A 17,540-nucleotide genomic window follows, 5' to 3' on the forward strand; every position below is an offset into this window, starting at 1 on the left:
AAACCACCAACATCTGCTGAATTATAGAAAAAGCAAAGGAATTCCAGAAAAAACATTTGCTTCATTGACTATGCTAAAGCCTTTGACTACACAGATCACAGTGAACTGTAGAAAATTCTTCAAGAGATGGGAATACCAGACTGCCTTACCTGGCTTCTGAGAAACCTGTATGCGGGTCAATAAACAGCAGTCAGAACCAGACATGGAACACTGGACTGCTCCCAAATCGGGAAAGGAGTACGTCAAGGCTGTGTGTTGTCACCTGGCTTATTTAACTTATATGCAGAGAACAACATGCGAAATGCCGGGCTGAATGATGCACAAGCCGGAATCAAGATTTCTGGGAGAAATATCAATAATCTCAGATATGCAGATGACACAACCCTAATAGCAGAAAGTGAAGAGGAACTAAATAGCCTCTTGATGAAGGTGAAAAAGCAGAGAAAAAGCTGGCTTAAGACTCAACATTCAAAAAATTAAGATCATGGCATTTAGTCCCATCACTTCATAGCAAAGAGACGGGGAAAAAAAGGAAACAGTGACATATTTATTTACTTGGGCTCCAAAATCAGTGCAGACTGCATTGGTGACTGCAGCCATGAAACTAAAAGACACTTGCTCCTTGGAATAAAAGCTATAACAAATGTAGACAGCATATTAAAAAGGAGAGACATCACTTTGCCAACAAAGGTCCTTATAGTCAAAGTTATGGTTTTTCCAGTAGTCATGTAAGATTTGAACCATAAAGAAGGCTGAGTGTCAAAGAATTGATGCTTTTGTACTGTGGTGCTGGAGAAGACTCATGAGAGTCACCCCAACAGCAAGGAGATCAACCCAGTCAATTCTAAAGGAAATCAACCCTGAATATTCACTGGAAGGATTGATGCCCGAAGTGAAGCTTCAGTACTTTGGCCACCTGATGGGAAGAGCCAATTTGTTGGAAAACACTGTCATCTGGGAATGCTAAAGGTCAGGAGGAGAAGGGGAAGACAGAGGACAAGATGGCTGGATGGCAGCAGTGAATCAGTGGACAAGAGTTTGAGCACGATCCAGAAGAAAAAGGACAGGAAGCCTGGTGTGCTGCCGTCCATGGAGTCGCAGAGAGTTGGACACTACTGAGCAACTATTACCTGTCCTCCTACCCAGGGTTCCAAACCTGGAGAGGTTAGAAACTTGGCAGAGGGGCAAGAGCACAAGACAGCATAAGCAAGAAGATGACAACTCCACTCTTTTCCTGACTTAAAAGTTTAAAATAGTTTCCCCATCTCTTCATGTTTTATGATATGGCTCACAATGGATCCTTTCCTTTAATGGGTGAAATGTACCATATTCCTCTCAAGTGCAGGTCTCCAATGTCCCATGTTGCAAAAAGTCGAACTTCCACCTTGTCTAAGGTGAAACTGGTGGTCTCAGGCTGTAAAGCCTAGAAGTATCTCTCTGGTCATTCCAACTGCAGGCATCCTGAGAGATGCATAATGAGAGGCATATAGCAGCGGCTCAACAAATTTCTGATTTCCTAACTGCCTTCGGGTTCGATCCCTGGGTCAGGAAGATTCCCCTAGAGGAGGAAAAGGCAAACCCACTCCAGTATTCTTGCTGGGATAATCCCATGGGCAGAGGAGCCTGGCAGGCTACAGTCCATGGGATCCTAAAGAGTGGGACGCGACTGAGCACACACGCATGCAAACTGCCTTCGGAGAGGAGAGCAGCATCTGGAAAGGCCGCAGCACAGAAACTGCAGCAACAGAAGTGGAGCAACAGGGGACCCAGGCCAGAGCTCAGTGTGAGGCACGCGCCCGTGGGGAAGTCTTGGCCAGACAGAGGGAACTGGGAGAAGCCTACTTGCGCCCTCCCGTAGGCATTGACAAAGTGCAGTGGCGGGCCAGAGCCACATCCCTGCTGCCCGCTGCGCCACGCCGACTCTCCGCTATCTCGCCCAGCCCAGTCCTCCCGCCCCGCCCCGCCCCGCCCCGCCCTTCTGGCCCGCCCACTGGCCCGCCCCTCCTGGATACGATCGCCCCGCCCCTTCCTGCTGCCCCACCTCGTCCCCGTGGTCGCGTCCCGCCCCCTCCTGCTACCCTGCTGGCAATTAGCAGCGCCAGCCGGCGCCATGGGTACCGCTTCGTCGCTCGTGAGCCCCGCTGGCGGGGAGGTGATCGAGGACACGTACGGGGCGGGCGGCGGCGAGGCCTGTGAGATCCCGGTGGAGGTGAAGCCCAAGGCCCGCCTGCTGCGCAGCTCGTTCCGCCGGGCCGCGGGTGTGGCGGCCGCGGGAGCCGGCCAGGGCTCGCTGCCCCGTGGAGCGGGCGGCGGCGGGCTGCTAGGGGCCAGCTTCAAGTCTACTGGCTCGTCGGTGCCCGAGCTGGAATACGCGGCTGCTGAGTACGAGCGGCTGAAGAAGGAGTACGAGATCTTCCGGGTCAGCAAGAACCAGGAGTTGTTATCCATGGGCCGCCGGGAGGCCAAGCTGGACACGGAGAACAAGCGGCTGCGGGCCGAGCTGCAGGTAATGCTGTGCCCGGGCACTCACCGGAGATGACCGCGACACCTGGGAACTGAGGCCCGGGGCCGTCTGCCCACCGCGCCGCAGCCGCATGGCGGCACTGCCAACTGGACCCTGAAAGCCTGACTTCGTCCCTTATCCGTCCTGTCTCATCTCCAAACCAAGAAGTTTTGAAAGTTAAGCAGAAACTGCTGTGCATTTTACTTTGAGAGAACATATTGCCTTGCGGTCTAAATTGATTCTTTAACAACCACCGCCTCCCGCCCCCGCCTTTTTTTTCCTGTCTTTGGGCCATTCATTCAGACAACTTGAAGCTATTAGCCCGGAGCAGCAAATGCTCGGGGCTTCCTTGGTAGCTCAGCTGGTAAAGAAAAAGTGAAAGTGAAAGTCTCTCAGTCGTGTCTGACTCTTCATTGTCCATGGAATTCTCAAGGCTAGAATATGGAGTGGGTAGCTAGTAGGCTGCAGTCCATGGGATCGCTGTGAGTCGGACATGACTGAACGACTTCACTTTCACACATTGGAGAAGGAAATGGCAACCCACTCCAGTGTTCTTGCCTGGAGAATCCCAGGGACGGGGGAGCCTGGTGGGCTGCCGTCTGTGGGGTCGCACAGAGTCGGACACGACTGAAGCAACTTAGCAGCAGCAGCCTTATCCCTTCTCCAGGGGATCTTCCCAACCCATGGGTTGAACCCAGGTCTCCCGCATTGCGGGCGGATTTTTTACCAGCTGAGCCACAAGGGAAAGCCAAGAATACTCGAGTGGGTAGCCTATCCCTTCTCCAGGGGATCTTCCTAACCCAGGAATCGAACTGGAGCCTCCTGCACTGCAGGCGGATTCTTTACCAACTGAGCCTGCAATGCAGGAACCCCTGGTTGGATCCCTAGGTCAGGAAGATCCCCTGGAGGAGGGTATGGCAACCCAATCCAGGATTCTGGCTTGGGGAATCCTCATGTACAAAGGAGCCCAGCGGTCTATATAGTTCATGGGGTCACAAAGAGTCGGACACGACTCAGCAACTAAGCACAGAGCAAATTCTAATCTCCAGGGAAGTAGGTCTGCCAGGACCACACAGATACACAAAAGACTTTGGTGACTTCTGTTGAGGCAGCTCATCAAACCTTTCCTAGGCGTTTAAAACCCTGCCCCCAAATGCAATTGCAACAGGGCAGAGTGCACTAAGGGGTGACAAATGTTCCAGTCCCAGGTTATTTCTGTTACCAATCCTGATTCCTTATGTAACCTTTTTTTTTTCCCTTTTTCATGTACCTAGGCATTTAAAACACACACACCCTATTTTATTTAATCCAGTCAGTCAGACATTTACTGAAGACCTGCAGTCTATCAGCCTTGGAGCTAGCAAGAGTGGTGAGACATGGAGCCAAGGAGTGCACAGTCTCACAGAAATAATTATCCTTCAGGTTAAACCTTATAAATTGTGATTTTTTCTCTTAAAGGTGGGAAAACGGAGTTGTAATGAAGATTCAGAACTGGTGCAGTATTTCAAAGAAAAAGCATTAATTTCCATTGAAAGCTTAATGTGGAATATCTTCATTTGTAATTCAAGCATATTTGCAGGGTTTTTTTTCCCATTATATGTTTGAATGGAATGACAGTATGCAGTTCTTGATAACTGGTGAAAAACTAAATAGACTGTTCATATTCTGAGATATGTAATGTGTATATGAGAGTGTTAGTTGCTCAATCATGTCTGACTACCCCATGGATTATTTACTTACCAGGCTCCTCTATCCATGGAATTCTCCAGGCAGGAATACTGGAGTGGGTTGCCATTTCCTTCTCCAGGGGATTGCCCGGACCCAGGGATCGAACCCAGGTCTTCCCACATTGCGGGCAGATTTTTTACCTTCTGAGCCACCAGGGAAGCCCAATATGCATATAGCATAATATAAAATTTGGGAGGCATGCTATTTTTGTTAGAAATAACAAGGTCAATTATTTCAGGCACTTCAAAAAACTTACCAGAAGATACTTCGGGAGAAGGAAAGTGCTTTAGAAGCAAAATACCAAGCAATGGAGAGAGCAGCTACATTTGAACATGACAGAGATAAAGTTAAGAGGCAATTTAAGGTAAATTTCATATATCTTTATCCCCAAAGTGACAGGGAATAAAGCAATATGTTTTAAAAGTTCATATAATACTGTGATGAGTAAATAGAAGTAAATGGTGTAGGAGTCATGAAAGGTATAAGAGCTAAACTCTTATAAAAGGTAAATACTTTTTACTTTTGAAGTATCTGAGTTGGACCAGGTAAACTTGAGATAGTTTCAAAGGAAAGGTATAAAAGTGAACATTTTAATGGGGAGGGGGGGAGTGTTTGTATTAGGGGAAAGCATTTAGAAATATTTGGGGACGTCCTTTGGGAGAGCATGACTGGCAATAAGTTTGCATGCTGAGTCACTCCAATCGTGTCCGATTCTGTGACCCTATGGACTGTAGCCCACCAGGCTCCTCGCCCCATGGGATTCTCCAGTCAAGAGTACTGAAGTGGGTATCCATGCCTTCCTCCAGGAGGGCAATAAGTGGGAGGGGGACAAATTTGCTAAACATCAGGTAGCACACATAGCAGCCCCACACCTTAGATATATCCTCCTGGAATTCCATTGGGTTCTAGTTACAAAACAGTGACATAGATGTGTTCACCTTACAAAACAGGAGAGAAAGGACCAAATGAATATTGATTTTATGAATGAAAGAATTTTCCCTTAAAAGTTGATGATATCACTTCTTGCTTATGGAAAAGGATTTCAAAATTAAAATATATCTTTTAAAGATTTTTAGGGAGACCAAGGAAAATGAAATTCAGGATTTATTGAGGGCCAAGCGAGAGTTGGAAAGCAAACTTCAGAGGCTACAGGCTCAGGGGATCCATGTATTTGATCCTGGAGAGTCTGATTCAGATGACAACTGTACAGATGTTACTGGTAAGTTTATTTCCTATTTATAATGTTTTGAGATATCAATATATTAATAGGTATAATGATTGTAGAGCCAACTTTAAATCCTTGTACTGATAAGTAATTGCTGTTACAAATAGAGTTGCTCTTTTTCATGTTATAACAGGTCTTTTCTATGGAAGTCCATGGTGTAGAAGCTGAGGTTCTTTCTATCTTGTTGCTCTGCCAACCTTAACCCATAGCTTTTCTCTCTGGTCTAAGATAGCCCCTCCAAGTCCCATCATATCTACAGTTTAGCTAGAGGGAGTGGGGGAATACATTACTTTCCTTGAAAACACAATCTGAAAGATATACACATTCAGTTCAGTTCAGTCGCTCAGTCGTGTCCGACTCTTTGCGACCCCATGAATCACAGCACGCCAGGCCTCCCTGTCCATCACCAACTCCTGGAGTTCACTCAAACTCATGTCCTTCGAGTTGGTGATGCCATCCAGCCATCTCATTCTCTGTCGTCCCTGTCTCCTCCCGCCCCCAATCCCTCCCAGCATCAGAGTCTTTTCCAGTGAGTCAACTCTTTGCATGAGGTGGCCAAAGTATTGGAGTTTCAGCTTTAGCATCAGTCCTTCCAATGTACTCCTACTCAAACCCCATTGGCCTATACCTTCCTCAAACCCCATGCAGGCCTATACTTCCTCTACCTAGGAAGATGGGAAAGTGTAATTATTAGTAGGAGAGCCATGGTATGCACATAAAGTTTGGGGTTGTGTCATTAAAGAAAAAAGGGGAAAATGGATGTTAGAGAACAGTTAGTAGTCTCTGTCACATTTTTCTACATAATGGATGTATTCTTGCAGTTATCAGAGTATCTACATAATGTTTCATCAAGTGGTTTCCGATACAGTTTTTTGAAATATTTTAAAGTTTTTGCTTTATAATTAAACATATTAAATGTTTTTCTAGAAATAAAGAAAAACTCAGAATCATAGAATGAAAATGTCCACTATGTTAATAGGAAATAATAACAAAGTGTGATTGACATTGAACAACATTCTATTTTAAATGTAGTGGGAAAATGCAGCCATTCTTCCATTTATAAAAAAACTGTAATTATATTCTTCCAAATTAATGTATTTTGGAGTGAAATATGGCAATTGATAACCCCCTCTTAATTTGCATTTTAGTACCATTGAAATTTGACCAGCATTCTGACACTTTTATTACTAACTTTTGAGGAGAGAAAGGTGAAGAGATTCTTAATGGCTTATTATGACTAAGACATTAGTGGTTATTTCAGTGTTGACGTATGTTAAAATATACAGTGTTTCAAAACTATTATATTCTAATTCTCTTGGCAAGTTAATAAAAACAAGTTAATATTTCCTCCTAGGTCTTTCTTCCTATTTTGATATAAACATGAAGGAATGCTTGAGGGAATATAGCTCATTATTTGTCACCTACAAATAATAATCAGTTTTGCCAGAGATTTTCACTCAAATACCAGTTTAAGTTTAGTCAAGGACTCCATGTTATAGCAAACATTACTTATTTTAAAAATGTGTGTTAGTAAGTATTCATTAATTCAGACATTAATTTTGTTCCTCTGGAAGGTTAAAGAAAATATACTCTTTACATCTTTAGCTTATATCCTAATGAATTACCAACATCAATTACTGGTGTGCCAGTAATAGTCTTCCTTTGAAATTTCTTCCCTTCAAATTTTACACTGATACCTAAACCATATGGTTAGAAAACTTTTTTAGAAATTTTTGTTGGGGAGCGTTTTTAATTCCTCTCTGTTATTATAATTTCTTTGGTTATTGTATTCCTAGTTTCTTCTCGTCTTTCTCTCTTTAATCCCCCTTTTAAGACTGAGATAACCAAAACTAAGGTGTTAACTACCTCCTTAGAACATGCCAGAAGTTGGTGGCAAAGTACTTTCAGAATTATTTTTTTTATTTCAAAATCAAAGTTTGCATGTTCGTTGTATTTATAATCTTATAGTACTGTTTTGGATTAGAAATCCCGTTGAGTATATTTGATAAGGTTTTGAAGTTTCAATATTATTTGGTTTTCATCAGATGAAATCTACTTTACAGCTGCTGGAACCCAGTGCGAATATTGGACTGGTGGAGCCTTGGGAAGTGAGCCTTCCATAGGGAGTATGATCCAGCTTCAGCAATCATTCCGGGGCCCTGAGTTCGCCCACAGTTCTATAGACGTGGAAGGACCGTTTGCTAATGTCAACAGAGGTAACACATACCATTTGCTAATTGGCTTAGTTAATGGTAATAACTGTGTACTACAGTCTTGCGCTGGGAGAACTGCCATCAGCAGAGCATGAGACTTGTTTTCTGGGTGTCTTCCACTGTCAGGCCTTTATGTTCTGGTACTTGCCACTGACTAGGAAGGATGAAGTTATATAATTCACATCAGGATCAGATGGCGTCCCCCAGCCTGACTGACCAATAAGTTATAATAACTGAAATTTTGGTCTGGATTCTCAGGTATTTTAGTTGAGTGCTGCTAAGTCGCTTCAGTCGTGTCCGACTCTGCGCGACCCCATAGATGGCAGCCCAGCAGGCTCCCCCATCCCTGGGATTCTCCAGGCAAGAACACCGGAGTAGCTTGCCATTTCCTTCTCCAATGTGTGAAAGTGAAAAGTGAAAGTGAAGTCGCTCAGTCGTGTCCGACCCTTAGCGACCCCATGGACTGCAGCCTACCAGGCTCCTCCATCCATGGGATTTTCTAGGCAAGAGTACTGGAGTGGCTTGCCATTGCCTTCTCCTATTTTAGTTGAGTAGTGAGAGTTTAATGTAGATCCGCTGAAAAACAGTAGTTTTCAGTCTTTTCTTTTGCATCTTTGATGGTGTTGAAAAGTTATATGTGCATGTGTGCTAAATCACCTCAGTCACATGTACACCCTATGGACTGCAGCCCGCCAGGCTCCTCTGTCCATGGGATTCTCCAGGCAAGAATACTGTAGTGGGTTGCCATGCCCTCCTCCAGGGGATCTTCCTGATCCAGGGATAGAGCCTGCGTCTCTTATGTCTCCTGCACTGGCAGGCAGGTTCTTTACCAATAACGCCACCTGGGAAGCCCAGTTTTATTCATTATCTTTGTATAATTTGGTATTCAAAACAGCTCTTAAGATCTGTTCAGAATTTCAGTACCACAGCAGACCTGAGATATTATAAGTAGCTCCATTCTTTTCTTAAAACTATGAAATTATTTCTCTATTAGCAAAATGAAAATTATTTTTTAAGTAATGCATTTTCAATTAGTCAACTATGTCTTAAAATATTCATTCTCACTATCTTTAGGTTACTTTTCATTTTATACCATTCTTGAACTTTCTTTTTGACTCAGTATATTTCAAGAATAATAAACAAGTAAAACCAGTCTGGGAACATAGGCCTTCCTCAAGCTACAAACTAACTGAACAGCCCATGTGGCCTAGTTCCCTGACATTTGACTGGAGCCATGGGTACCTCAGCTGAGACCACTGGTGACTTTGATTGCTTTAAACCCCAGGATAGAATTTGAGATTAGAGAACTGATTGCCTTCTAATATGTTATTCTAGAAGTTATGTCAGTATTACAAGTGAGATAAGATATCATTCTATGATGTCTGTTGTGTTTTTTCAGACTTTCAGACATCTTATCATATGGTCTTCTAATAATTCTTTTGGGGAACTTATGAGAAATTTTATTTTCAGATGACTGGGATATTGCTGTGGCTAGTTTATTACAAGTTACCCCCTTGTTTTCACATTCTCTATGGAGCAACACTGTCAGATGTTACCTCATTCATACAGATGAAACCCAGCCCGAAATGGATCTTTTCCTTAAGGTGAGGACATTATAAATTTTGTATTCACTGATTTAAAATACAAATTAATATTGTGCTCTGGTTATGATACTACTGCATCTGAACCAGATAGTTTACAACATAGGAGATTACATCTTAAAGAGTAGGAAGCATCTTGGGCTTTTCTTAAGAAAATGTCTTAGTATTTTCAGTATATTCAAATTAAGTCCTTGGAACTTTATGCTTTTGAATGCTTCATTACACATTCTCCACAGTGTTTAGCTGTGCCTGCTTTAGTTGATCCCTGCCAGCCCTATTCTTGAACCTATTTCAGGTTATGACAAAATTTAATCCTTGTCATGATTTTCAATTTTTCACAGCAGCCATTGGGCTTAATCTAAGGCAGGGGTCAGCAAACAAAAGCCTGTTGGCCAAATCTGGCCTGAATCTGTTACTGTGTAGCCTAGAGCTAAGATTGCTTTCTGCATTTTTAAATGATTGAAAAAGGAATCAGAAGAATATTTTTGATGTGAAAATCATATGAAATTCAAATTTTGTAGTCTATAAATTTTTATTAGAACACAGCCACACACAGCATATTGTCTCTGGTTGCTTCACAATAATGACAGAATAAAATTATAGTGGCACCTAAATGCACCACAAAAACCTCTGCCAAAACAGGCGGGTTCTTAAACTATTATTAATTTGCCATCTGGCTCTTCACAGAAAAGTTCACCAATTACCTTTCTAACTGAATTTTCAATAAATATGTGTGGCACATTGCAATACCTTCAATATTAACATCCTCCAGATTGTCGATTAATAAGTCCATTTAGCTTTCCTTTTTGATATTACCCAATTTTGGTAAACAGACAAAGTATTTTGAAAACCAAAGCTTCTACTCACTAACTGAGTATACATTATTCCCAAATACATGTTGAGGGAATTACTAGTTTATTGCATAGTAATAATCAACATTACTAAGTTAATTTGTTATCAGTTCTGTCGCTCAGTGGTGTCCGACTCCTTGCAACCCCATGGACTGTAGCACACCAGGCCTCCCCGTCCATCACCAACTCCCAGAGTTCACTCAAACTCATGTCCATTGAGTCGGTGATGACATCCAACCATCTCATCCTCTGTCGTCCCCTTCTCTCGCCTTTAGGCTTTCCCAGCATCAGGGTCTTTTCAAATGAGTCAGCTGTTCGATAATTTGTAATAGACCAGCATATTTTTATTTTATATCTGTTTGCTTTAGTGTTCATGGCAGACACTTTTTACTATATAAATCTATGGATTTATATTTGTCACCCTGTAACAATAAACAGAAGTTATTTGTAAGAATAATAATAAAAATATATACCACGGCAAAATAACTTAATACTGTACTCCTGTTGTTTTCAGTTTTATCATGAGATAAATCATTTTCTGAACTAAGAAACAGCCAAGCTGCTAAGCTATTACTATTTTCATTTTATAAACAAATTTGTCTTTCCTCTTAAAGATTTTTTTAAATGTGACTGTGATTTTTTTTAGTTTTAAATCAGAGAATATCCAACATAACCTGTGATAAAGAATTTTTTTTGCTTTTAAGTAGTATGAAGCTGACTAGATCTTTAGTTAAATAAGCTGTGCTATCTTATGTTTCAATTTGTTTTTAGGATTACTCACCTAAACTTAAGAGAATGTGTGAGACAATGGGATATTTTTTCCATGCTGTGTATTTTCCAATAGATATTGAAAATCAATACCTCGCTGTAAGAAAATGGGAAATTGAGAAAAGTTCATTAGTTATCTTATTCATTCATTTAACCTTACCAAGGTAAGCTGGAAATTCTATGATTTATTATAGGGGTTAAACTTGTAAATAGAATTAATTTTGCCAAATGAACTTGAAACATAAGTTCTAATTTCATTCCTTTTAAAAAAAACTTATTTATTTTTTAATTGAAGGATAATTGCTTTAGAGAATTTTGTAGTTTTCTGTCAAACCTCAACAAGAATCAGCCATAGGTATATATATATCCTCTCCATTTTGAACCTCCCTCCCATCTCCCTCCCCATCCTACTCCTCTAGGTTGATACAGAGCCCCTGTTTGAGTTTCTTGAGACATACAGCAAGTTCTTGTTGGCTATCTATTTTACAAATGGTAATGTAAGTTTCCATGTTGCTCACTCCATACATCTCACCTTCTCCTCCCCTCTCCCCATGTCCACAAGTCTATTCTCTGTCTGTTTCTTCACTGCTGCCCTGCAAATAAATTCTTCAGTACCATTTTTCTAGATTCCATATATATGCATTAGTATACAATATTTATCTCTCTCTTTCTGACTAACTTCACTCTGTATAATAGGCTATAGGTTCAGTCCATCCACCTCATTAGAACTGACTCAAATGTGTTCCTTTTTATGGCTGAGTAATATTCCCTTGCGTTATACGTATAAGAAGTAATGGATTCTTCTTTATCCATTCATCTATCGATGGACATTTAGGTTGCTTCCATGTTCTAGCTATTGTAAATAGTGCTGCAATGAACAATGGGGTACATGTGTCCTTTTCAGTTTTGGTTTCCTTAGGGTTTATGGGTAGGAGTGGGATTGCTGGGTCCTGTGGTGGCTTTATTCCTAGTCATTTAAGGAATCTCCATACTGTCTTCCATAGTGGTTGTATGAATTTACATTACCACCAACAGTGCAAGAGGGTTCCCTTTTCTCCACACCCTCTCCAGCATTTATTATTTGTAGACTTTCTGATGATGGCCATTTGACCAGTGTGAGGAGATATCTCATTGTAGTTTTGATTGGCATTTCTCTATTAATAAGCAATGTTGAGCCTCTTTTCATGTGTTTGTTAGCCATCTGTATGTCTTCTGTGGAGAAATGTCTCTATAGGTCTTTTTCCCACTTTTTGATTGGGTTGTTTGTTTTTCTGGCATTGAGTTGTATAAGCTGCTTATATATTTTGGAAATTAATCCTTTGTCAGTTGTTTCCTTTGCTACTATTTTCTCCCATTCTGAGGGTTGTCTTTTCACCTTGCTTAGAGTTTCCTTTGCTGTGTAAAAGCTTTTAAGTTTAATAAGGTCCCACTTGTTTATTTTTGTTTTTATTTCCGTTACTCTAGGAGGTGGGTCATAGAGGATCTTGCTTTGATTTACGTCATCGAGTGTTGTGGCTGTGTTTTCCTCGAAGAGATTTATAGTTTCTGATCTTGCATTTAGGTCTTTAATCCATTTTGAGTTTATCATTGTGTATGGTGTTAGGAAGTGTTCTAATTTCAGTCTTTTACATGTAGCTGTCCAGTTTTCCCAGCACCATTTATTGAAGATGCTGTCTTTGCCCCATTGTATATTCTTGCCTCCTTTGTCAAAAACAAGGTACCCATACGTGTGTGGGTTTATTTCTGGGCTTTCTATCTTGTTCCATTGGTCTATATTTCTGTTTTTGTGCCAGTACCATACTGTCTTGATGACTGTAGCTTTGTACTATAACCTGAAGTCAGGAAGGTTGACTCCTCCAGCTCCATTCTATTTTCTCAAGACTGCTTTGGCTATTCGGGATTTTTTGTGTTTCCGTATGAATTGTGAAATTTTTTGTTCTAGTTCTGTGAAAGATGCCATAGGCAATTTCATAGGGATCGCATTGAATCTGTGGACTATGTTTGGTAGTATAGTCATTTTCACAATGTGGATTCTTCCTACCCAGGAACATGGAATATCTCTCCATCTGTTTATGTCATCTTTGATTTCTTTCATCAGTGTCTTATAATTGTGTACGCTTCTTTTGTCTCTTTAGGTAAGTTTATTCCTAGATATTTTATTATTTTGTTGCAATGGTGAATAAGATTGATTTCTTAATTTCTGATTTTTCATTGTTAGTATATAGAAATGAAATTAATTTCTGTGTATTGATTTTGTATCCTGTGACATTGCTAAATTCACTGATTATCTCTAGTAATTTTCTGATAGTATCTTTAGGGTTTTTTATGTATAGTATCATGTCATCTGCAAACAGTGAGAACTTTACTTCTTCTTTTCCAATCTGGATTATTTTTATTTCTTTTTCTTCTCTGATTGCTGTAGCTAGGACTTCCAAAATGATGTTGAATAAAATAATAGTGGTGAAAGTGGACACCCTTGTCGTGTTTCTGATTTGAAGGGGAATGCTTTCAGGTTTTTACCATTGAGAATAATGTTTGCTGTAGACTTATCATATATAGATTTTACTATGTTGAGGTAGGCTCCTTCTGTGCCTATTGTTTGAAGAATTTTAATAATAAATGGGTGCTGAATTTTGTCAAAGGCTTTTTCTGCATCTATTGAGATTATCATATGGTTTTTATCTTTCAATTGGTTAATACAGTGTATCACAATGATTGATTTGTGTATATTGAAGAATCCTTGCATCCCTGAAGCTCTATACAGTTAGCAAAAACAAGACCAGGAGCTGACTGTGGCTCAGATCATGAACTCCTTATTGCCAAATTCAGACTTAAATTGAAGAAAGTAGAGAAAACCACTAGACCATTCAGATATGACCTAAATCAAATCCCTTATGATTATACAGTGGAAGTAAGAAATAGATTTAAGGGTCTAGATCTGATAGATAGAGTGTCTGATGAACTCTGGACGGAGGTTCATGACATTGTACAGGAGACAGGGACCAAGACCATCCCCATGGAAAAGAAATGCAAAAAAGCAAAATGGCTGTCTGAGGAGGCCTTACAAATAGCTGTGAAAAGAAGAGAAGCGAAAAGCAAAGGAGAAAAGGAAAGATATAAGCATCTGAATGCAGAGTTCCAAAGAATACCAAGGAGAGATAAGAAAGTCTTCCTCAGCGATCAATGGAAAGAAATAGAGAAAAACAACAGAATAGAAAAACAAGAAATCTCTTCAAGAAAATTAGAGATTCCAAGGGAACATTTCATGCAAAGATGGGCTTGATAAAGGACAGAACAGAAGCAGAAGATATTAAGAAGAGGTGGCAAGAATACACAGAAGAACGGTACAAAAACGATCTTCATGACCAAGATAGTCACGATAACGTGATCACTCACCTGGAGCCAGACATCTTGGAATGTGAAGTCAAGTGGGATTTAGAGAGCATCACTACGAACAAAGCTAGTGAAGGTGATGGAATTCCAGTTGAGCTATTTCAAGTCTTGAAAGATGATGCTGTGAAAGTGCTGCACTCAATATGCCAACAAATTTGGAAAACTCAGCAGTGGCCACAGGACTGGAAAAGGTCAGTCTTCATTCCAATCCCAAAGAAAGGCAATGCCAAAGAATGCTCAGTTCAGTTCAGTTCAGTTCAGTCGCTCAGTCGTGTCCGACTCTCCACGACCCCATGAATCACAGCACGCCAGGCCTCCCTGTCCATCACCAAATCCCGGAGTACACTCAAACTCATGTCCACGGGGTCAGTGATGCCATCCAGCCATCTCATTCTCCGCCGTCCCCTTCTCCTCCCGCCCCCAACCTTTCCCAGCATCAGAGTCTTTTCCAGTGAGTCAACTCGTCGCATGAGGTGGCCAAAGTATTGCAGTTTCAGCTTTAGCATCAGTCCCTCCAATGAACATCCAGGATTGATCTCCTTTAGAATGGACTGGTTGGATCTCCTTGCAGTATAAGGGACTCTCAAGAGTCTTCTCCAACACCATAGTTCAAAAGCATCGATTCTTCGGCGATCAGCTTTCTTCACAGTCCAACTCTCACATCCATACATGACCACGGGAAAAACCATTGCCTTGACTAGACGGACCTTGGTTGGCAAAGTAATGTCTCTGCTTTTTAATATACTATCAAGGTTGGTCATAACTTTCCTTCCAAGGAGCAAGCGTCTTTTAATTTCATGGCTGCAAGCAGCATCTGCAGTGATTTTGGAGCCCCAAAAAATAAAGTCTGACACTGTTTCCACTGTTTTTCCATCTATTTCCCATGAAGTGATGGGACCAGATGCCATGATCTTTGTTTTCTGAATGTTGAGCTTCAAGCCAACCTTTTCACTCTCCTCTTTCACTTTCATCAAGAGGCCTTTGAGTTCCTCTTCACTTTCTGCCATAAGGGTGGTGTCATCTGCATATCTGAGGTTATTGATATTTCTCCCGGCAATCTTGATTCCAGCTTGTGCTTCTTCCAGCCCAGCGTTCCTCATGATGTATTCTGCATATAAGTTAAATAAGCAAGGTGACAATATACAACCTTGACGTACACCTTTTCCTATTTGGAACCAGTCTGTTGTTCCATGTCCAGTTCTGACTGTTGCTTCCTGACCTGCATACAGGTTTCTCAAGAGGCAGGTCAGGTGGTCTGGGATTCCCATCTCTTTCAGAATGTTCCACAGTTTATTGTGATCCACACAGTCAAAGGCTTTGGCATAGTCAATGAAGCAGAAATAGATGTTTTTCTGAAACTCTCTTGCTTTCTCCATGATCCAGCGGATGTTGGCAATTTGATCTCTGGTGCCTCTGCCTTTTCTAAAACCTGCTTGAACATCTGGGAGTTCACGGTTTACATACTGCTGAAGCCTGGCTTGGAGAATTTTGAGCATGACTTTACTAGCGTGTGAGATGAGTGCAATTGTGCGGTAGTTTGAGCATTCTTTGGCATTGCCTTTCTTTGGGATTGGAATGAAGACTGACCTTTTCCAGTCCTGTGGCCACTGCTGAGTTTTCCAAATCTGCTGGCATATTGAATGCAGCACTTTCACAGCATCATCTTTCAAGACTTGAAATAGCTCCACTGGAATTCCATCACCTCCACTAGCTTTGTTCGTAGTGATGCTTTCTAAGGCCCACTTGACTTCACATTCCAAGATGTCTGGCTCTAGGTCGGTGATCACATTATCGTGACTATCTTGGTCGTGAAGATCTTTTTTTGTACAGTTCTTCTGTGTATTCCTGCCACCTCTTCTTAATATCTTCTGCTTCTGTTAGGTCCATACCATTTCTGTCCTTTATCGCGCCCATCTTTGCATGAAATGTTCCCTTGGAATCTCTAATTTTCTTGAAGAGGTCTCTTGTTTTTCCTATTCTGTTGTTTTCCTCTATTTCTTTGCATTGATCACTGAGGAAGGCTTTCTTATCTCTCCTTGCTATTCTTTGGAACTCTGCATTCAGATGCTTATATCTTTCTTTTTCTCCTTTGCTTTTTGCCTCTCTTCTTTTTACAGCTATTTGTAAGGCCTCCTCAGACAGCCATTTCGCTCTTTTGCATTTCTTTTCCATGGGAATGCTCAAACTACCGCAAAATTGCACTCATCCCACACGCTAGTAAAGTCATGCTCAAAATTCTCCAAGCCAGCCTTCAGCAATATGTGAACCGTGAACTCCCAGATGGTCAAGCAGGTTTTAGAAAAGGCAGAGGCACCAGAGATCAAATTGCCAACATCCGCTGGATCATGGAGAAAGCAAGAGAGTTCCAAAAAACATCTATTTCTGCTTCATTGACTATGCCAAAGCCTTTGACTGTGTGGATCACAATAAACTGTGGAAAATTCTGAAAGAGATGGGAATCCCAGACCACCTGACCTGCCTCTTGAGAAACCTGTATGCAGGTCAGGAAGCAATAGTCAGAACTGGACATGGAACAACAGACTGGTTCCAAATAGGAAAAGGAGTACGTCAAGGTTGTATATTGTCACCCTACTTATTTAACTTATATGCAGAATACATCATGAGGAGCGCTGGGCTGGAAGAAGCACAAGCTGGAATCAAGATTGCCGGGAGAAATATCAATAACCTCAGATATGCAGATGACACTACCCTTATGGCAGAAAGTGAAGAGGAATTCAAAAGCCTCTTGATGAAAGTGAAAGAGGAGAGTGAAAAGGTTGGCTTGAAGCTCAACATTCAGAAAACAAAGATCGTGGCATCTGGTCCCATCACTTCATGGGAAATAGATGGGGAAACAGTGGAAACAGTGTCAGACTTTATTTTTTTGGGCTCCAAAATCACTGCAGATGCTGATTGCAGCCAGGAAATTAAAAGACGCTTACTCTTTGGAAGGATATTTATGACCAACCTAGATAGCATATTAAAAAGCAGAGACATTACTTTGCCAACCAAGGTCCATCTAGTCAAGGCTATGGTTTTTCCTGTGGTCATGTATGGAGGTGAGAGTTGGACTGTGAAGAAAGCTGATCACCGAAGAATTGATGCTTTTGAATTGTGGTGCTGGAGAAGACTCTTGAGAGTCCCTTGGACTGCAAGGAGATCCAACCAGTCCATTCTAGAGGAGATCAATCCTGGGTGTTCATTGGAGGGACTGATGCTAAAGCTGAAACTGCAATACTTTGGCCACCTTATGCGAGG

At 41.4% G+C, this 17,540-nt stretch overlaps 1 protein-coding gene across 4 annotated transcripts in view; it reads left to right on the forward strand.

The window, feature by feature from the left end:
• Positions 1–2,053: 2,053 nt before the first annotated feature.
• The window catches only part of NPHP3 (nephrocystin 3), a 57,030-nt gene continuing 41,543 nt past the window's right edge, over positions 2,054–17,540 (forward strand). For 3 of the 4 annotated variants that reach the window (XM_055413610.2, XM_088840560.1, XM_088840565.1), the window contains exons 1-6: positions 2,054–2,506; positions 4,470–4,595; positions 5,300–5,450; positions 7,502–7,672; positions 9,140–9,273; positions 10,893–11,053. In XM_055413610.2, coding sequence (XP_055269585.2) covers positions 2,111–2,506; positions 4,470–4,595; positions 5,300–5,450; positions 7,502–7,672; positions 9,140–9,273; positions 10,893–11,053 — 1,139 coding nt within the window. In that variant the 5' untranslated portion in view covers positions 2,054–2,110. The remainder of the gene's footprint in view (positions 2,507–4,469; positions 4,596–5,299; positions 5,451–7,501; positions 7,673–9,139; positions 9,274–10,892; positions 11,054–17,540) is intronic. The other variant, XM_055413618.2, reaches the window with a different exon arrangement.

The sequence above is a fragment of the Moschus berezovskii genome, chromosome 1 (genome assembly GCF_049115385.1).
Source record: "Moschus berezovskii isolate FMDL1 chromosome 1, NW_MosBer_1.0, whole genome shotgun sequence".
NCBI lineage: Eukaryota > Metazoa > Chordata > Mammalia > Artiodactyla > Moschidae > Moschus > Moschus berezovskii.